Genomic DNA, 22,500 nt, shown 5'->3' on the forward strand with positions numbered 1-22,500 from the left:
AAATGGGTTTCCGAGTTGGCTTTGTCTGAGGTCTTTAAATAAATACTTTTGGAAAGGTCTATGGGGAAAATGCATGGGAAATTCTCTTCTGGGTCCCTCGTCGTTCTGACAGGGGGTGGGACTGCAACGCTCTATAGTCTTGCTGATATCCAGTCGCTAGGCAACACTCGCTTCTGCTGTGGTCCTTCAGTGAAATGTTTCCCTTCCATTATAATACACGATCTTTATCTGCGTTTTCTCTGAATTGATTGAACTGAACGTCGATGTTAGAGGATGCGAGCTCAATAAAAATATTAGAATACTAACGCTTCTGATGAAAGTGAAAGTAACGATCGGCAGAATAGTTATGGCCGATGTTTACGTCTGGTTCTTTAGTTGTGGATTTCTGGGTTTTCCAAATAAAATACCCGTTTTGTCCCGAATATAAGACGACTCTGATTATAAGAGAACCCCCATTTTTCAAGACTAATTTGTGGAAAAATAACATTCAATGTCAAATAGTCTAGTCCCCGATTCTAATACGACCAGTTTTTGAGGATATTTCCATTGGGGAAAAAAAACATAGTCTTATATTCAGGCCAATAGGGTACACCTTTTCTACGGCCTGCGATGAGGGACATTTAACTGAATCGCGGGTCGGCAGTAAATTAGTTTTAATTGAAGATAATGGAAAATGGTTATTTAATGTTTGGCAATTGCACACCTTATTTGGTCAGCTGTTATGCTCCGTCATATGGTGATCTATAAGCTCACAATGCGTTGTGAATGATGCAACATGTTGTGAGTCCTCAGGTCTTTCAAAATACTTTTTGAACGATTCTGAAAATGTTCGCCTATGACCAAAATAGGGACGCCCGGATAAATGTGGCTAATACCATTTTAGCCATAATTGTGCAGCCCTTGTGGATTTGATTTTGTGTGTGTGTGTGTGTGTGTGTGTGTGTGTGTGTGTGTGTGTGTGTGTGTGTGTGTGTGTGTGTGTGTGTGTGTGTGTGTGTGTGTGTGTGTGTGTGTGTGTGTGTGTGTGTGTGTGACGTGTGTGTACGCATCCGCTCAAACTACGAGCAAGCATGTGTGATGGTGTGTGTGTATGCGCGCATGCATGTGCACGCATCCGCTCAAACTACGAGCAAACATGTGTGTGCGTGTGATGGTGAGTGTCTGTATGCATCCTCTCAAAACTGTGTGTGCGTGTCAGAACTCTAACTGTCATTGTGTCTCTCTCCTCCCATCATGCCTCGCTCTGCGGTTCTCTCTGTAGAGAGTAAGTTTTCAACGACATCATGTATTACATCATGAGTAATAAAGTGTCTTGTGATTGGCTGTGGATGTGTCACATTAATAATAAAGTGTCTTTGTGATTGGGCTGTGGATCTGTCACATTAATGATAAAGTGGCTTGCGATTGGCTGTGGATCTGTCACTCACATTAATCCCACTGGGCGACTACTAATGATGACCGTTACCGTGGCAACGGCACATCAACAATAACACTAGTGGCTCTCACTAACCTGCCTGGGTGATGTCACTCACCTTCCCATTGGTTGTCTAGGACACTGGTCCTCGACAACGGGGTCAGAATCTAACCAATCAGCATGCAATGACTGGTTTTGTTTCAATATAACGTGTCATGATTGGTGCCTCTGGCTTCTTCAGTGTGTTTACATGCATCATAAATCACATTATTGAAATGGTCAAGAGAATGTAGAGATACGTGATTACTAATAACCACCGGACCATGTCAAAGAATACCGTATAGTTGCATTAACGTGACAAGTTTTAAAGGGAAATAATTTTCAACCTAAAAATCCCATTGTTTTGATGGTAGATGAAGATTTTTGCCCGATGGCGGTGAAACACATCGTTTGACGATTGTTGTTTTTTCCCGATGCCAACATTTTGTAGAGACATACAGATTTTTGTTCACATAAAGTCACATCAATGGAATTCGGAGGAGCATCATTGGTATGAGAAAACAAAAATGGCATACGCATTGTCAAAGCGTCAAGTGTCAAAACATAAAAAGTCAGCACAGTGAGGTTTAGGTTGAAAATCCTCAGATCCTTTCCTTTAAACTCCTAAACCTGATCATTCCCAGTAATGGGGCTAATGGTTGTGTGCATGTAGACCACGGTCATTGCAGTGCATCTATATATTGGCTTATAACGAGTGGCTTGGGTGTCATCTCAGGTTTACTAATGACTTTTGGATTTTGAACTGGATCCTTTCATTGGTGCTTTGGAGCATGAAGCGATCAGTGGCTGCACAGAGAAAAGTATAACACCACGACTACGACTAATACTGTTGTCAGTGACCTAACGGCTCCTAAACAGTATAATGCATACCGTTGCTGTCAGGCAGAAACCTCTTAACTCAATAGTTTTATTCTCCTACTTGATCACACTACAGCGTTGCACGAAAGCATCAAAAGTAGCAGATAGTAGATACTAGATACACACGCTTTATAACTTTTACTGTTTTTGAATTTGAATCCTGAAACAGTTTTGTACATAATAATGAGGTTTCCACCAACAGAGACGATATGCATGTAAGCAGTATTGTCTAAAGGGGGTGTAAGTGATATTAAGTGCTAAAGGAAGTATGTATATCTCGGATTATCTCCATATTTTATGAAGTATTTTATGGCGTTTTGTTCAGTACCAATGGATACCAATTTTATCCAATCAGGAGAGAGATGGAGCTCATACATTACTCAGGATAAATAGAGTGCCGAAGTCCTGACATCACTCGCTCATCCCGTTTCGCGGAAGTTTTTCTCTATGGAGAATAACATCGGATCATCTTAAAATCGTCTCTCTGCGATATTGTCGGGGAGACCTGTGCCTGTGTCAGTCATTCATATTTGATACAGTCTGTTTCTAGCGAAAATGTAACTAATTTGGCAGCAGTAACATTAGCGTTTTCTCTCAGTCAGTTGATTCTTCATATCCATATTATGAGTGACACCGCCAGGATGATCGGTTTATTTTTCAAACACAGTTTCTTATATGAGGCGATCTAAGATCCCCCTATGGGGATTATAATACAAATAAAAACGTACACGAACCCTTGGTACAGCGTCCTGTGCTGATATTGACGTCAGACGTCGGTGCTCTATAATAAACAAGTGATGCCAACAATAAATGAGCTGGAACACTGTAGAATTGAAGCTGATAAATTATTTTTTGTGGCTCCCTCTCCAGTAGATAAAATTGGTATGCCCACCCTGAAAATGTATTTTCTGTTTATTAACTTTTTGCTTTTACAAACGTATCACTTAACACCTCCTTTAATGCATACTTAGTTGCGAGGTGGTGTCGGTGGCACGGAAAATAGCAGACCTGTGAGTTTGTAGATCTGCTATTTTTCGGCATTCAACACCGCTGTGCAACTAGGAATGAATCAGGCTTTATTCAGTGTGTGTGGGTGTGTGGAGCGTTTTGCGTGTGTGTGTGTGTGTGTGTAACCCCTTCTGTGTGTGTGTGTGTGTGTGTGTGTGCGCGCGTGCGTAGGTGTTCAGCATGTTCCTAGAGACGCTGGTGGACTTTGTGCTGGTGCATAAGGAGGACCTGCAGGACTGGCTGTTTGTTCTGCTCACCCAGCTGCTGAAGAAGATGGGAGCCGACCTACTGGGCTCAGTGCAGGCCAAGGTCCAGAGAGCCCTGGACATCACACGGTCAGTTAAAACCCATTCTGACCTGAGATCAGATTCTAAAAATGTCTTTATACATCCTGACAGTTTTCTGAAAAAGCTATGTTTCTATGTCAGTCGTTCTTCGATTTTTCAAAAATAGAAGACCTACAAGATCTGCTATTTTTCAATAGCTAAAGCACAACATAATGCTAACACCAAAAGGGGTTCCCACCCAAAATGGGTTAAGACAAGACCCCGAACCTACTATTTTATTATTGTCAACACATTGGATGCCTTAGCAAATAAAATTGCTGGGTGCCAAGTGCCAACTGCCAAGGACGTTTGTACACGTCTTATTCAGGCGTTTATATTGATTCAGAATGGTCTTGCTAATATCCATTTTCTAGCAGCGGCCCCGTTGCCTTTTCCGGATTTCCCCGCCGTCCACTTCTGTAGTAGCGTGAGCTTTAAAAACTATTTTTTCTCTGAATCTGTGGTGTTCAGGGCTCATTTCAGATTATTCACGTACAATATTAACGCTTCTGAAGAGAAATACAGTCTGTTAGACACATTTTGTAATTTAGTCACCTGGAATGTTTTAGTGTTAGTCTAGTTTTAGTCGACATAGGGCTCCATTTTCGTCACCTCTTATCCTTAAACTTCTTTGCCTTTTTTTTTTACTAATTTTGCAAAACATTTTTGAATAGTTAAAGTGGCCAGTCTACAAGCTCACAACGTGTCAATGTAGATTGGCTAGTTGAACTATTCAAAAATGTTTTTCAAAAGGCAAAGAAGTTTAGGGATAATGGGTTTAGAGGTGACGAAAATGGAGCCCTTAAAGATCATAAGATTTTAGTCGACTAAATCTACAGTTGATTTAGTCTACTAAAATGTATTTTGGCGGGCCTTAATGCTGTCGTCATGGCTGATTTTACACTTGCTGAAAATAGCTGATCTACAAGTTCGAGCTTGTACAAGCTTTGATCGTCTATTTTCAGCATGCAACTAAGTCTAAAATGACTTATACTTATACTGGATCTTTTGTCCACTAGTCCCTTGCAAACATTTTAGTCTAGTTTTTATTTGTTGATGAAATTCTCAATATATTTAGTCTTACTTTTAGTCATTATAGCTTAGTTTTCATGTAGTTTCCATTTAGTTTTCGTCAGTGAAAACAGGTAGTCGACTATAGTATTAGTCGACGAAATCAACAGAATTGCTGCAGAGTTTACAATGTCAAATGTTTCTCTCTCACACAGCGAGTCTTTCCCCAACGACCTGCAGTTCACCATCCTCATGAGGTTCACCGTTGACCAGACACAGACCCCCAACCTAAAGGTAAAAAGGTCCCTCATTCGCCGCCCTTCTCCACTGACCCGTTTTAGGGGGACCCGGTTCTGAGCTGGTGGTGGTGGTGCCTCATCTAATCTCATACCATTATTCTTTAGCAAAATAACCAGCTCTTGAGACATCTGGGTCCGGACGGAGCTGCACCTGATCTTTGCTAGTCTGGAACAAAGAAGCACCCACCGTACAGCCGGGGCTGGGGGGTTCTTCCGTAATGGTGGTACTCATTTTGGCAAAGAAATATCTCTTTAGAAAGAGCTGGGAAGCTCCTAAGAAAGGATTCATTACTACGACAGCTTCTTCAGTTCAGCGTATTATACATACATACATACATACATACATGTATACATACAGTCTATTTGTTCCACCCCAAATAGTAACAATTGAGCATTTCATGTGACAAGAGGGTTGGATTCCTCCAGGGTGCCTCTGGCTCGCGGCCCGGGCACTTCAGTGAACCCAACTGAGTTTGTGTAGTGTCTGTTCAGCTAGGAGTGGAATTGGGATTGACAGTGTGTCGTGTTCCTCCGCACGCATTAACATTACGCACTCCTGGGGAAACTCCTCCATGAAGCGTCTGTCAAGTCCATACTCTTATGTATCAGAGGAGTTTACACAACATCCCCAAGACCAACCACTAGGGGTCAGCAGTGACAAGGATCATATACACAAGATTGGGGGGATTGGCATTGGATTGAAAATAAACCAGATTTAACCAGGCTCCAGTTTCCATGGAGAATTCCATGCTAGAAGGCTTTCTTACCTTTATTTGTATATGTCCCCACCAAAGAGGTCCAGGTGTTATTTTGTGTTTATTTTGTGCTAATTTGCTTATTTCCATTGAAATAAGTAGTAAAGTGTGCCACTTGGGATACTATTTACATTATGAAGAGAGGATTTATAAATTAAAAAAATGGAAATAAGCAAATTAACACCCCAATGCCCCATTCCATTCAATTCATTGAGGGCTTATATTAGGGGAAATTGCCAATAATGCGCTTTTAAACAAAATAACACCTGGACCTCTTTGGTGGGGACGTAACAACTACAAATAAAGGTAAGAAAGCCTTCTAGCATGGAATTCTCCTTTAAACTAGTGTAGAGTAATGTGAGCCAATCTGCAATTCAATGATACCAGTGTCTGCACACCAATAAGTGTGTGGCTCTTTAGCCTGTAGAATTTAAAAGCAGACTGGTTTGCACCAGCCCAGAACTACCACTCGGTTCATGTTGATGGAAATCAACAGTGATTGATTGTGTGCGTGTACGTGTGTGTGCGTGTGTGTGTGTGTGCGTGCGTGCGTGCGTGCGTGTGTGTGTGTGTGTGTGTGTATTTGAGGAGGGAGAGGGAAAGATGCGAGAGAGTGCTGGGTAAGACTTGGTAACCATGGTAACTGATATGACCTCATGTCTGCCTGTGCTGGCAAACCCCCCCACCTCCCACACACACATGCACGCCTCCGGCTGTGATTGGACAACAGCTGATGTTGGCTGGCTTTATGCTGCAGTCCTACCTGCCGCACCTCCCTCAGTGTACACCTCCCTTCTCTACTCCTTAACAATAAGCACCTCCCTCAGTGTACACCTCCCTTCTCTACTCCTTAACAATAAGCACCTCCCTCAGTGTACACCTCCCTTCTCTATTCCCTAACAATAAGCACCTCCCTCAGTGTACACCTCCCTTCTCTACTCCTTAACAATAAGCACCTCCCTCAGTGTACACCTCCCTTCTCTATTCCCTAACAATAAGCACCTCCCTCAGTGTACACCTCCCTTCTCTACTCCCTAACAATAAGCACCTCCCTCAGTGTACACCTCCCTTCTCTACTCCCTAACAATAAGCACCTCCCTCAGTGTACACCTCCCTTCTCTACTCCTTAACAATAAGCACCTCCCTCAGTGTACACCTCCCTTCTCTACTCCCTAACAATAAGCACCTCCCTCAGTGTACACCTCCCTTCTCTACTCCTTAACAATAAGCACCTCCCTCAGTGTACACCTCCCTTCTCTATTCCCTAACAATAAGCACCTCCCTCAGTGTACACCTCCCTTCTCTACTCCCTAACAATAAGCACCTCCCTCAGTGTACACCTCCCTTCTCTACTCCCTAACAATAAGCACCTCCCTCAGTGTACACCTCCCTTCTCTACTCCTTAACAATAAGCACCTCCCTCAGTGTACACCTCCCTTCTCTACTCCCTAACAATAAGCACCTCCCTCAGTGTACACCTCCCTTCTCTACTCCTTAACAATAAGCACCTCCCTCAGTGTAGACCTCCCTTCTCTACTCCTTAACAATAAGCACCTCCCTCAGTGTACACCTCCCTTCTCTACTCCTTAACAATAAGCACCTCCCTCAGTGTACACCTCCCTTCTCTACTCCTTAACAATAAGCAACTACCTCAGTGTACACCTCCCTTCTCTACTCCCTAACAATAAGCACCTCCCTCAGTGTACACCTCCCTTCTCTACTCCTTAACAATAAGCAACTACCTCAGTGTACACCTCCCTTCTCTACTCCTTAACAATAAGCAACTACCTCAGTGTACACCTCCCTTCTCTACTCCTTAACAATAAGCACCTCCCTCAGTGTACACCTCCCTTCTCTACTCCTTAACAATAAGCACCTCCCTCAGTGTACACCTCCCTTCTCTACTCCTTAACAATAAGCACCTCCCTCAGTGTACACCTCCCTTCTCTACTCCTTAACAATAAGCAACTACCTCAGTGTACACCTCCCTTCTCTACTCCTTAACAATAAGCAACTACCTCAGTGTGAACCTCCCTTCTCTACTCCTTAACAATAAGCACCTCCCTCAGTGTACACCTCCCTTCTCTACTCCTTAACAATAAGCAACTACCTCAGTGTACACCTCCCTTCTCTACTCCTTAAAGATGGAGTGCCACAATTTTTGTATTTTTCCAGCTTTTCATGTGTCTATAGGGTGACAGTACTTCATTAGACACCCTGGAGTCGTTTTTATGTGCAATGGTGTAATAACTTTGTATTTAGGGTTTCTTCCTGGAGGCTGAACACTTGACGGTCAAACGGGCCAATGAAGTAAACACGGATAGTGTGACGTAAAAAATTTGCACGCACACACGCACCTCCCCCTCTATATATATTTTTAAATACGACAACCTCTGTGGGCGGAGCTGCCTGCCACATACACACGTGTGAACTGAACGGTGCAGCCAGTTTGCTGCTCTGTGCAGCAGATTTTCAAACAGTCATTTCACACATTACCAGTTCACAGCAGAGCAGACTGTTTTTCGTTAGATTGGAAGCAAGTAAATGTTCACGTCGGGTCCTCAGGATAATCAATGAAACCACAACAAACCAGCCTCCTACCTGCTCTGCTGTATAGTTGCTGTTGTTGTTCTCAAGGAGTAGGTTGTTTCTTTTATAATCACAGTGGTCGGGCTTTGATACAGAGTGTAGTGTCACAGTGCATTATTGTTGGCTGTTGTAGTCAATATGTAGGTCCTAATACGTATACGAGGCTGTAAAGTCAAGAATTAGAATCTGTTGTGTCGCGCTGGAAGTCATGTTGCCATGTCTGGCTATTACAAGCGACTTGGGCTTGTTTTCATATAAGTAACTTTCAGGGGAGATGTGGTTGACTTGACCAATGGTTCATGTGAAGGACCCTCAAATTAATATGTTGTTAAAAGGATTGGTGTTGTTGAAACGTTTTCATAAATATTCAAGGCAATATCTGTGACTTATTTTTGTGGACTTGGCCGCTTGTTTATTTAAATCTGGCGACTTTTGCTCAATGCAGTCAGAAGGAGCATTCATGTTGTAAATTGAGTTTGATCAGAGCAAGAGTGGAGAGTCTTTTCTGTCCAGAGCATCCAGTGCAAGTGTTTTGGACAGTTTTAATGCCAGGGTGCTTAGCTGGAGGAAATCAATAGCCTACAATATATTGGGAAATTAATAAAATTATTCATGCTAAATGATCTATCAAATTAATTGTTTCTGCTGTTAAACTATGATTTAATTGCATGATGAGCTGAGCTGATTGTGACAATAGGGTCAATATAATTGGAGGAAATAAATAAATGATTATAAATAATCAGAAAAAACAGATCTGATATGGTATGGATGCGTGGATTATATGCCTATACATGGATGGTGGCAGTATAAGTGCATAATGGTGCTTATACGATATCTCAGAAATATGGGAAGTGTTCACTTCTAACATTCACAAAAACATGAGTTCTTGTTACATTACAGACACCAATTTGTCATTTTGTAAACAAAAGGGCAGAGCCATGGGCTGTCCTTTTATAAGGAGGGGGAGGGACTAGGACAAGTGGGTGGTCTTAAAGGAGGAGGCGGAGGGACTGGATTAGGTGGGTGGTGCTACGGTTAAACTCACGCATACCTAATGAACTGGTGGGTGTGTCCACATAAAACCATAATTTTAACAAATACTGTACACTTTTTTGAAAAAATTATACCTCATATACACCTAAATACACCTGATGATCATGTTTAAGTGTGGAAAAAAATCACGGCACTCCATCTTTAACAATAAGCACCTACCTCAGTGTACACCTCCCTTCTCTACTCCTTAACAATAAGCACCTCCCTCAGTGTACACCTCCCTTCTCTACTCCTTAACAATAAGCAACTACCTCAGTGTACACCTCCCTTCTCTACTCCTTAACAATAAGCACCTACCTCAGTGTACACCTCCCTTCTCTACTCCTTAACAATAAGCACCTCCCTCAGTGTACACCTCCCTTCTCTACTCCTTAACAATAAGCAACTACCTCAGTGTACACCTCCCTTCTCTACTCCTTAACAATAAGCACCTCCCTCCTTTACTTCCTAATGATACACACCTCCCTCAATGTACACCCCCATCCTTTTCTCCTAACGATGCACACCACCACCTCCACATTCTTCTAACGGTGCACATCTCCTTCCTCCATCTCCTTTTAGCGATGCAAACCTCCCTCTACTCTCTGCTCCTGGTGAAGCACTCCTCCTGCCTCATTCTCCTTCCTACAGTGTTCACCTCCCTCCTCGTTGTAACGATGCAAAACCTACCTCTACTCTCTCCTCCTAATGCACGCCGCACTCCTTTTCTTCTCCTAACTTAAAGATGCACACCTCCATCCTCTGCCTCCTCCCTCATTCTCCTCCTAACGATACACACCTCCCTCTCTTGTCTTACCCCCTCTCTCTCTCTCTCCCTTTGTCCCCTTCTCTCTCTTTGTCTCTCTCTCTCTCTCTGGACACGGTGCACTCTCCTCTCCTCTCTGTGAAGCGGAGGAGCGGGTGTTGCGGGGGAGGCAGGTCAGGGTCCGGGCTAAACTTGTTCCCCCCCAGAGTGCGGCGCCACGCCTGCTCTCTGGACGAGCAGGTCGCGGCCTGGAACCAGTCCTGTCAGGTAGGTTTTAGTGCGCTCCGGGGGGGAGCAAATTTCGCGTAGCGCCCAGTTTTTCTTTTTCTAGTTTGTTTATTTCATTATTTTTATTTTTTATTTATTTTTAACCAATAGTGGTTGGTTGGTTGGTTAGTTAGAGGAGGAGAGGTGGAATGAGGAGGAGATAAACGACGACGTCTGTCGTTTGTTTGAGGGCTTTTTTTTGTGGTTGTTTGTGTTTTGGTGGTGTTGCCCAGTCGCTCGCTTAGCGTCACCGTCATTCCTCGCTGTTTGCCATTGGTTCCCGTTTCGGGTTCATTTGTGTTGCGAACACAGTGGAGCGGCATGTCCATTATGTGCACTCTAACCCCACCCATCACCCCCAAACCCCACGCTCATTTTTCCTCACACAGGGAACCATCCCCAGCGTCATTCCTCAGAGAACCTACGGATGGCGCTGTTCATCTCCTCTACCCATTCATGTTGACTGCAGTCCCCCCCTTTTGTCCATGCATTTCCTAAGTGTATATTTGGGTGTGCAGAGCGAGTATCACAGCATACATCTGTCTAACAGCCTTTTGCAAATATGCGTGTGTTTGCGTGTGTGCGTGCGTGGGGGGTGTGCGTGTGTGTCTCTCAGGTGAAGGTTGCCATCCTCAAGTACATGGAGACGTTGACACTGCAGATGGACGCTCCAGACTTCGTCAACTCCAGCGAGACTCGCCTGGCCGTCTCGCGCATCATCACCTGGACCACGGAGAAGAGCTCGGACGTCAGGAAGGTACGACCTCGCGTCACACACACACTGTATTATATTATTCTGAGCGGCATTGATGTGGCCGTTAACCCATTCTGACCTGAGATCAGATTCATACGAGGTTTCCGCCAGACACACACTGGTCTGATGAACCCATTCTGACCTGAGATCAGATTCTAAAAATGTCAGTCGCTCTTCGATTTTTCAAAAATAGCAGACCTACAAGCTCGTATCGCGCCACTCGGTGGCGCGATACGAGCTTGTAGATCTGCTATTTTTCAATAGGTAAAGCACAACATGATGCCAACACCAAAATGGGTGCCCGGTCAGAATGGGTTAAGTCATTTCGGTGTGTGTGTATGTGTGCGTGTTCCATGCAGGTGGCCCAGACGGTGCTAATCGCTCTGTTCTAATGTAATATTTATTTGCTGTTGGGAAGAAACCACCTAACTCCAAAATGTTCATTTTTCAGGAATTTTTAAAGAAAACCTTGTATTTTTTTTTTAAATCAAAGCAATATACTGCCTCATCAAAATTGGTATTGTGACTACCGGTATATTACTTACAGACAGCCCAGTCTCTGTTCTAATGTAATATTTCTTCATGCAGGCAGCCCAGTCTCTGTGCTAATGTAATATTTCTTCATGCAGGCAGCCCAGTCTCTGTTCTAATGTAATATTTCTAACATACAGGCTGTTCTAATGTAATATTTCTAACATACAAGCTGTTCTAATGTAATATTTCTTCATACAGACAGCCCAGTCTCTGTTCTAATGTAATATTTCTAACATGCAGGCTGTTCTAATGTAATATTTCTAACATACAGGCTGTTCTAATGTAATATTTCTTCATACAGACAGCCCAGTCTCTGTTCTAATGTAATATTTCTTCATACAGACAGCCCAGTCTCTGTTCTAATGTAATATTTCTAACATGCAGGCAGCCCAGTCTCTGTTCTAATGTAATATTTCTAACATGCAGGCAGCCCAGTCTCTGTTCTAATGTAATATTTCTAACATGCAGGCAGCCCAGTCTCTGTTCTAATGTAATATTTCTAACATACAGGCTGTTCTAATGTAATATTTCTTCATACAGACAGCCCAGTCTCTGTTCTAATGTAATATTTCTCCATACAGACAGCCCAGTCTCTGTTCTAATGTAATATTTCTTCATACAGACAGCCCAGTCTCTGTTCTAATGTAATATTTCTTCATACAGACAGCCCAGTCTCTGTTCTAATGTAATATTTCTAACATGCAGGCAGCCCAGTCTCTGTTCTAATGTAATATTTCTAACATACAGGCTGTTCTAATGTAATATTTCTAACATACAGGCTGTTCTAATGTAATATTTCTTCATACAGACAGCCCAGTCTCTGTTCTAATGTAATATTTCTTCATACAGGCAGCCCAGTCTCTGTTATAATAATATTTCTTCCTCCAGGCGGCCCAGTCGGTGCTGATCGCTCTGTTCCAACTCAACACCCCAGAGTTCACCATGCTGCTGGCAGCACTGCCCAAGACCTTCCAGGACGGAGCCACCAAGTTGCTACAGAACCACCTGAGGAACACGGGCAACGCAGCGCAGGTCAGAGGTCACCACACACATAAACACAACACAAGAATCATCCAGAAGACACGATTGAACCTCTCAAGACCTTTTTAATAGTACGTTGTAGATTAGAATCCAATCTAGAAACTGAAAACATGTTGTAAATGTTTCACCTATGTCATCAAAACAGTTAGAAAGTGGCTGTTCTGTACATGTAGTGTAACATGTCCTGGTTAAATATCTCTCTGTACATGCAGCAGTATAGAGAGTACAATAAGCATGGAGAGAAAATAGACCCTGTCATGTCATGATGTTTTGAAACAAGAAACACTTTTTTGTGTGTGTAATACGTGTTTACATTAAGCCTGGCTCCTGTCATGTTCAATGCAGCAAGTTAAAGTAAAGTATGTGTAGACTGCACAATTAATACTCCTATCATGTTCCTTATCCCATTCTGGACGGAACCACTCTTGGGGTTATCTGTACAGTATTCAAAAATGTAAAATATTTGATGCTGCTTTATAAATACTTGACGCTTTTTGGGTGTAAAAGGGTGTAAAATGAAGCAGTTCTTGTCCCTATATTGTTCACAGATGTCCATACTTTGAAACACATGTGATGTGATGAGCTTTCTTTAATGGACACAAATAAAGGAGCTGTATCTGCCCTTTATTTGGAAAAGAAGAAATTATGGAATACATAGGAAATATTTCTGTTACAAAACATTCTATGAAGACAACATACTACAGAGAATCTAAACAAAACAAATCTAACACTACAAGAAAACCGAGTGATTAGATTGAAATACATTATGATGATATGCTAGTCCAAACAACACATGTCAACACACAGAAAAAAGTTATACACCAAGTTATGCACCAGATTCTTCATAATATGTGTTTCTTATATAGTTTGGTATGAAGGATGTAAAATGAAGCTGTTCTTGTCACTGTTTTGTTCACATTACAAGATGTCCATACTTAAAGGAGGTGAAACACTTGTAATGTCAACCCTTTATTTGAAAATCACACCCGTGTGAACTGAGTGGTGCAACTCCTGCCCTCACTTTTATCTTCAATATATACTTTGCTCAGCCAATCAAATCATCACTATGATGTGATCAGCCAATCACAAGCCAATGTTTGTGTTTACACACAGCTTGCCTTGCCTATAGCGCCCCTCATAATGTATCAGCTGTATCACCCTGTATGAGTCATCATATGTGATTTTAGATGAATCTTTTGACTACATCCTTTTCCACAAACTGTACATGTAAATGGCTTTTCCCTTGTATGACTCATCATGTGTCTTTTTAGAATACTCCTTTGACTAAAGCCCTTGCCACAAACTGTACACGTAAATGGCTTTTCCCCTGTATGAGTCCTCATGTGTGCTTTTAAATCCCCAGTATGAGTACAACCCTTGCCACAAACTGTACACATAAAGGGCCTTTCCCCTGTGTGAGTCATCATGTGTCGATTTAGATCACCCTTTTGACTACAGCCCTTGCCGCACACTGTGCAAGCAAATGGCTTTTCCCCTGTATGAATCACTGTGTGCTTCTTCAGATAATCCTTGCGATTAAACATTTTGCCACAATCAGCACAACTAAAACATTTCTTACCAGTGTGACTCCTCATGGAGTGACTTTCTTTTGGTGATTTGAGGTCAAGCAGCTTGTTGTTCAAAGACAAACTATTTCCTCCCATGTGTTGTGTATTGTGTGATTTCAGTGTGTTTAAACCAGACTGGTCATCCGTGGTCTCATCCCACTCATCACTGTCTTCAGTGATGTCAGATTCAGAACAGTGTGAAGAGATGAGCTGATCATCACTAGTTGGTTGTGATGTTCCACAGTCCTCTACATCAGATTGTGTTTCCGTGCTTTTAGATGAGGTGCTGGCTACAGGTTCTGTTAGCATGTTTTCATCATCTTCATGTTTCACTGATAGTAATGTCTCTGTTGATCCACCATCCTCCTCTGATCTTTGAAGTAGCTCATCGTGTTCCTCTTTAATCTGTGGATACTCTGGTTCCTCTTTGATAAGACTGGAGGTTATCTCCTCTTGTTCTCCTTTAATCTGTAGAGACTCTGGTTCCTCTTTGATAAGACTGGAGGTTATCTCCTCCTGTTGTTCTTTAATCTGTGGAGACGCTGGTTCCTCCTGGACCAGACTGGATGTTCTCTCCTGCTGCTGCTCAGGGAATACCTCCTCTTTACACACAAGGAGGTTCATTGAGTCTAGACAGAAGATACAGAGGAGAAACACATCATTACATGTTTGAACATGACACTCTTGTTGTTCCACACCTGCCCTAATGTTTTTTTTTTTTGTCAGTGTGAAGTGTCATGCAAATGATTGTTTCTTACTTCAACAATGCTTCATTTCTAAAACAAGCATCTCCTTGTTTCTCAAATGTAAATTATCATTTGCCATACAACCCTATTGCCTATTTTAAACAGTCTATGATTATTCATGGTCAACATTTAAATAAAGTATTCCTTACTACTTGATTCTGTTAATGTTAGTTTAACAGTCACCCTAACATGAATGGAACCACAACTAGAATACTATTGACTATTATAAATGCAAAGTTTCCACCAGTTCCCCTTTCATTCCAAATAGTCACCATTGCCATGTAAGAAATAATGGTGAAAACACAACATCTCTCTCTCTCTCTCAGTAAATGTTTTACCAACCTGCTCTGTGTAGTTTGACGATTGGTGGTAAAACCATATCCAGTAGTCTGCGTTGGTGGTCAGTTTCTTGCTTGATGTGGAAAGCTTCATCCTCGTATTCTGTTAGAATTCTTCCAATGACCCCAACTATCTCTTCAGCAGCAGCAGATAGTCTCTGGTTGACCAATGACTTCAATGTTTGTAGTAAAGCCATAACTCAAAACTTGCCCAAACAAACTGATACTAGCTCTCTTTTTAAAGAGCAGTACTAAAGTTGAAAGTAGAACCAAAACTAAAACGAAATGATTCAGCTAGTGTAGAAAGGAGAAGTTCAGCTCTTAACAACTAGCAGAGATTAAAGTGACTCCAAGCTGAACAAACTCTTGTTAAATACTAACAGAGGGCCCTGATGGTCCAATCAGAGTGACGGGGCGGGACACAAAACTGGCCAATAACCCAACAACAACAAGGCAATTCAATGAGTTTTATATCAAACTTTAAGTAAATGAAACATTATATCAGATTCAGTAAAACAAATAAAAATAAAGTAAAAGCTGCATTATGTAGGTAACTTTCCTATTCTACCCTGTATTTGAATCTTGTTGAAAACATATTCAGGACACAGCAAAGACGATAACAAAAACAACAAACTAGGGATGCACCGAAAGGTAAATTCTTGGCCGAAACCGAATACCGAATATAGGAAACAGTTGGCCGAAAACCGAATATCCGAATATGATTAATATTATATATCATTTTTCCTACCATAGCGGTCATGGCCGTACCTTAAAGCTACCTAATTTATGGCAAAATAAATGGTTATGGCAAAACTTAACTTAAATAATAATCACTATTATGGGTCCATAAAACATGTATTCAGCTCTTTGTAATGCATTAATTGCATACACTATTCGGTGATATATTTTCTGCCTATTCGGGCCGAAACCGAATAGGCCGAAAATGCATTTTTAGCCATTTTCTGCCGATCATTTTCTGCTGCCGAATATTCGGTGCATCACTACAACAAACGGAAATGAATGAAATCATTTAAATCATTTAAATAAATTAAATTAAATGTCAGTGTAGAATAATAATGACACAATCTCAATGAAAGGCAGCAGCAAACATGCATGTGTTTAGCTGTGATTTAAAATAACAGAGTTGTTGCAGAGCTGCACTCGAGGTCGTCCACTTCTGATTTCCCAAACCTTTTCAGCTTAACACTCAAAAGATAGTTGTCTAGCCTGGAAATACACTTATAAAATGCATAATTATTTGTATCTATCATTTTATTTTGAAGCCTGGGAGGAGCGGGTGTTGAGGGCGAGGCAGGTCAGGGTCCGTGCTAAACGTGTGCCCCCACAGAGTGCTCTCTGGACAACATGTTAGGTGTCCCTCTCAGGGTTTTTACTGGTTAGGGGTTTGTGTTTATTAGAATAACCCAGTTTATGGACTGTAGTTATTATTTTCTTCAATGTCTTTTCATTGTTGTTACTTTTCCATCATGCATTTTTTTCCATCATTTGCCTATTTATGTGCCTAAACTTATAGTTATAAAATATGGTCAAATAAATAGTTTAGTCGGATTAACCGTCTGTGTGAATGATGAGGGCTATGTGAACAGAAATTACACTCCAAAGATTCTTCTTTTCCAAGGCGTTTCAAAAAATAATCTTCCAAAAATAGTGGTTCATAAAAAAGGAAAACAATAAACGAATGCCATTTCAAGCACGACAGCCCAGAGAATATCTGACTCTACTCACTGTACTGACTGTACTGTTTTCCTTTGTGTTCAGGCAACGATGGGCAGCCCTCTGACACGCCACACGCCACGCTCACCAGCCAGCTGGTCCAGCCCGCTCACCTCCCCCACCAACACATCCCAGAACACCCCCTCACCAAGGTAACAGACACACACACGTTATCAGATGATTTCATCGCCATCATAAACCCTTATCAAGACCATGCAATGGAGCCAATATGGACATTTCCTACATATTGACGTTGTCCAACTACTAAACATAATATTACTAACCCTAACCTGGCTCAGTCTTAACCGGCAAGTACATAAAGCATACCGCATGCGCAGTTTCATGTTGTTTTCGCTTCGGCGGCAGTCATTTCACTGCGTCATTTCACCGCGTTTGCTTGTCACCTACTGTACTCACGGTAGGCAGTATGTAGGAAATGTCTATATATTGCTTTTTATTTGCTGCTTTCTTTCATTTTAGCGATTTCAGCATTTTATTATTTACTATTCAGTATTTAAGTCTGTCATTTTGTAGTGCTACTTTACGTCCGGGTCCAAGTGGCACCAACTCCCGTCCGCATCTCATTGTAAATAGAATATCTAAATGCGTGAATCTTTTTACAATGACGTTATTTTTCAGAATCCGCCATTGAGGGTTAAAATGGGTCTTAATGCTTCCAACTCGAGTAGAATTATTAATGTTTTGTACAAGTGTCCATGACAACAAAAATATATGATGTGGAGACAATAAAGACTATTATTATCATTATTATTGAAGGTGGCAACAGTCCATTTGCTCCGTAAAATATTTCGGGGGCATATTTAGAATGTGTGCAGGCTTGAGTATGTTGAATCTAGTTTGCATTAATGAGGATTTAGTTGACACAATGAAATAAAATGGCGATAGTATTCCATGTGGGGCAGACGGCCTGTCACAGCCAGATTTGGGAGAGCAGCGCAGCTTTGTTGTTGCGAGGAAAGCGGTAAAATGAGACTTTCGTGGTTGTTTTCGTCTCAGATTTGGTCCGACGGAGCGTCACAGTATAACTCTTATTGGGACACAAAAGCGACACAAAAGTAGGACCCGGAAGTATCTCTGGAGGGGGCGCTCACGTCACAGCTAAAATACTGAATAGTGTGTGTGTAGGCTCAATATGGCAGTTTGTCGCCTCATTCCTTCACATTCAATAGATCCTGTGATCTTTTGTGTCCAGATGTAATTTCTTGGGGTCTAGTAGGACTATAGTAAATAATAAAAAAGAAATCGCCATAATTCTTTCTTTGTAAAAGAATGTTCAAATGTCCTGTCCCCCCCCCCCCCCCCCCCCTCTGTCAAAAAAAACCCTAAACCCCTAAAACGAAATCTTTTACTTTCTCTAACAACCTAAAACATGAACCTTGGTTGCAACAAACCAAAGTTGTCCTTTAATATCACCAAGCATTTTTCGTATTTTTAGCTGCGTTTTTCCGTCGGTTTTCCCAAAAAACACGTCCAGTGTGCAACCACCTTTAGTGTGTGTGTTAGTGTGTTTGACTAGTAGTTCCAGGACAGTGGTTTTCAAACCTTTTCATATCAAGGTTCATTATTTATTCTGCATTTGAGCCACAGACCACAATTTGATGACATTTAGCCTCTCAGACTCGAGAGATAACGGGCAAACAATCAAAAGAACAATTCTTCTACAATTGTGTAGACCTTTTGCAAATTAAGTAATGCAGATGTTTAATAATAATCTAGTCTTGAGAGTGTAAAATGAAACAAAATGGACCCTTATGGGTCCATTTGGTTTCATTTTAACACATTGTGTGCCCACACAACACTTTCTAAATAGTAACCCAGGGTACCCACTTTTTACATTCATATTTATTTTTTAAATAAAAACCAAAAAAAACATAGTGTGATTTCCCAGGACGTCTGTGGAAGTCTTGGGCACACAAATTGTTAAGCTCTCAAGAGTTAAAGACCTAATGGGTCCATTTGGTTACCAACTCTCCATCATTTACCTGGGTACCACCTGGAACCCCCTCAAGGACAACTGGTGGTCCCGGGACCAGTGGTCTAGGACTCTAGGACACAGAACATGGTGTTAATGTAACTGTAACATATATTATTCTGTGTGTTTTTTTCAGTGCATTTGACTATGACACAAAGAACATGGTGTTAATGTAACTGTAACATATATTTTTAAGTGGTGCAACCACTTCTACATCCAGCATGCAATGTCCATGTACCTGTGTACGTGTGTGTGTACGTGTGTACCTGTATGAGCAAGAGTGGTGTGCGCATGTGTGAAATTGGAACGAGAGAAGTATGTGACATGGCTGCCACCTGCTGGACGCACGGGAGTTGCACCACTTGGTTCACACTGGTGTGATTTTTTTCCAGTGCGTTTGACTACGACACAGAGAACATGAACTCGGAGGACATCTACAGCTCTCTGAAAGGAGTCACAGAGGCCATCCAGAACTTCAGCGTCCGCAGCCAGGAAGACATGAACGAACCAATCAGGCGGCGGGAAGGAGAGGAGGTAAGGGGAGGGCGTGTGGCGTGCGCGTGGCGTGTGTGTTTGTGTGTGTGTGTGTGTGTGTGTGTGAGCCTGTGGTGACGTCAGTTCATGGTAACACGATCAATAAAAATGCATCCTTGTGTTAAAGTTTTCAGTCGCCACGACTGATTTCAGTCATATGGATTCCATGGAAAACAAGCATGTCTTGCGACCTCTTCTGAGCTTGTGGATGGTCTTTTTTTCGATTTACCATAGTTATTTTAAGATTTGAGTAGTTTAATTCAAACTGTCAAAAGAATACATGTTGTATAGAACAACAGCAGGAACAACCAAAACATAATCATTCTACTGTACATATTAGGCCTGACAACATGTTACAATCGTGCAATTATCATTTAGCTTTAATCCACGCATCCTAAAAGCTGAGTTATACTTGGTTGTGCGCACACTGAAAACAGCTGATTTACAAACTCACACCGTGTCACAGCGGCCATACATTGTGAGCTTGTAGATCGTCTATTTTCGACGCGTGGCACCAGCTTGCAAACTACTTGAAATGGCTCTCAAGGCCTTCTACAGCTGCTCATGCATTCTTTAGCCGGCCTGGTTTTATTACGACGGCTGGCAGTTTTCACTCACGAAGGGTTAAGTGCAGGTTGTCCGCTCATGCCGTGGCATTACTTATACACCACTTGCCAAGCCGGGTGTCTGGTTGCTCTCCTGGCTCGTCAGATGGATGGCAGAGATAGTTGAGGTGAGTCTTTTGACCGATTGATATCGCACAAGGCAACAGATCCCTTCATGTAGAGTCCCAGGGGAGGCGGCAGCTAGTAAGAGGTTAAAATGTCAAGTGGCTTCTCCCGGCTTTACGGATGCCAGACGAGCCCACCTTCTGCCACTCTGACACCGGATCTGTCCCGTCGAGCCCTCCATGGCGTGGGAACTGGCAGATGTACAACATGAACCCGGGGCCCCGGGTCGAGAAACAGGCGTTTTTATTGTCCCAACACGGATACGGGAGGCTGTGAGCGAGAGCGACAAACTCGTGTACATGTCAGCGTGTTATTTTTTCTCGCGTGCGCATTCAGAACAAATTTATGACGTGGATTAGTGTACAAACACCCACTTAAGTTCGCTCTTCCTTAAGTTCCCTCACCTTATTAAGGCACGGCATGGCCCCTGGCCCAAGCCAATCAAATCACAGCACAGTAGAGTCATCAAGTTGCCACTAAGAGAACGGTGCTAGTTTGTAAACATAAACGGAGGAAGGGGTCATCGGCTGTTCTCATGTGGGAGTGATGGCTGATGAATGAATATCAACATCCTAATACTGGGGGGGTCAAATTCTGACAGGCAATTCCTGCTGTCAAAATATGACCCCCCCCAGTCAAAAAACACTTTGTTTGAAATAGACACTCATGCTTTCCAAGGTGTGATTTGGGGTCCTAAGGATGAATATCAACATCTTAAAACCAAAATGTTGAATTGTGGGTTTGAGCTCACATGCCCTTTTGATGTAAATCAAAAGGGGGGTAACTACCTGTCAGTGGGGAGTGTTGGCTGGGAGGAAGTGTAGGACTAAGGCCCTATATGGCCTCTCTGGGGGGGGGGGGTACTACCTGTCAGTGGGGAGTGTTGGCAGGGAGGAGGAGTAGGACTAAGGCCCTATACGGCCTCTCTGGGGGGGGGGGGGTTACTACCTGTCAGTGGGGAGTGTTGGCTGGGAGGAGGAGTAGGACTAAGGCCCTATACGGCCTCTCTGGGGGGGGGGGGTACTACCTGTCAGTGGGGAGTGTTGGCAGGGAGGAGGAGTAGGACTAAGGCCCTATACGGCCTCTCTGGGGGGGGGGGGGGGGTACTACCTGTCAGTGGGGAGTGTTGGCAGGGAGGAGGAGTAGGACTAAGGCCCTATACGGCCTCTCTGGGGGGGGGGGGGGGGTACTACCTGTCAGTGTGGAGTGATGGCTGATGAATATCAACCTCCTGATAGATCCTAATACTGGGGGTCAAATTACGACAGGCAATTCCTGCTGTCAAATTATGACCCCCCCCCCCCCAGTCAAAAAACACTTTGTTTGAAATAGACACTCATGCTTTGGGCCGGGGTCTCAGTACAGCGAGCCAACACAGGCTGATGAAGACATCAACGTCATGATGAAATGTGAATGGGAGCAGACCAGGGCTGCTTTGTCTCCACCTCTGGACTCTCCTCAACGTTAACTACTTAAGCCCTCTATACTATACCAATATGCGACCCATCATGATGTGTTGTGAGCTTGTATGTAGATAATGCTACTTTGGCTGTTTTAGAGAACTAGATCGAAAATATGCCACTATTTACTACTGCCAGTGCTTACTTGTAACAGAGTATTATCACTTCTAGATTGAATACATAAATGATCCACCCACTCTCAGCTTTCTTTTTCTTTTTTTCTTCCATTTCCAGAATATTCATCTGAACTATGATCGATTTTGTCAAACCGCCCATGTTCAATAGTTGTCATCCATTGAAAATTGAGACAAAATAGCGATTTAAGGACGCCCGGAAATAACTATTCGCCCGTGGACCCTCATCTCAAAATATTTGTGTTACATGGATCCCCAGAAGCAAAGACTTGAGTTCAAACTGTTTGCCTTAAAAATATAGGACATATATTCAAGGATTTGCACAAATATCACGATTTTTCAAAAATAGCAGATCTACAAGCTCATTGTATAACTGCCATTTTTGAAGAAGATTCAATGACACAAATGCTTTCCCGGGTTTCACTGGGTTAATAATTCTACTCTTCATCTTTCTTCCAGGGTGGCAGCTCAGATGGACGCTCAGACTCGGTGGACAGCGGCCGCATGGCCCTGGACAACAAGACGTCGCTCCTCAACACTCCCCTGCT

General features: G+C 42.6%; 1 protein-coding gene across 14 annotated transcripts in view; it reads left to right on the top strand.

Moving 5' to 3' along the window:
- The window catches only part of clasp2 (cytoplasmic linker associated protein 2), a 116,663-nt gene that overhangs the window by 88,497 nt on the left and 5,666 nt on the right, over positions 1 to 22,500 (top strand). For all 14 annotated transcript variants that reach the window (XM_083763702.1, XM_083763709.1, XM_083763713.1 and 11 more), the window contains 7 exons: positions 3,512 to 3,675; positions 4,893 to 4,971; positions 11,002 to 11,142; positions 12,562 to 12,705; positions 17,146 to 17,252; positions 19,486 to 19,627; positions 22,412 to 22,500. The exon at positions 22,412 to 22,500 is cut by the window's right edge and continues 98 nt beyond it. In XM_083763702.1, the coding sequence (XP_083619828.1) occupies positions 3,512 to 3,675; positions 4,893 to 4,971; positions 11,002 to 11,142; positions 12,562 to 12,705; positions 17,146 to 17,252; positions 19,486 to 19,627; positions 22,412 to 22,500 (866 nt within the window). The remainder of the gene's footprint in view (positions 1 to 3,511; positions 3,676 to 4,892; positions 4,972 to 11,001; positions 11,143 to 12,561; positions 12,706 to 17,145; positions 17,253 to 19,485; positions 19,628 to 22,411) is intronic.

Source organism: Protomyctophum parallelum, assembly GCF_964188405.1.
Source record: "Protomyctophum parallelum genome assembly, chromosome: 1".
In the NCBI taxonomy this organism is placed as follows: domain Eukaryota; kingdom Metazoa; phylum Chordata; class Actinopteri; order Myctophiformes; family Myctophidae; genus Protomyctophum; species Protomyctophum parallelum.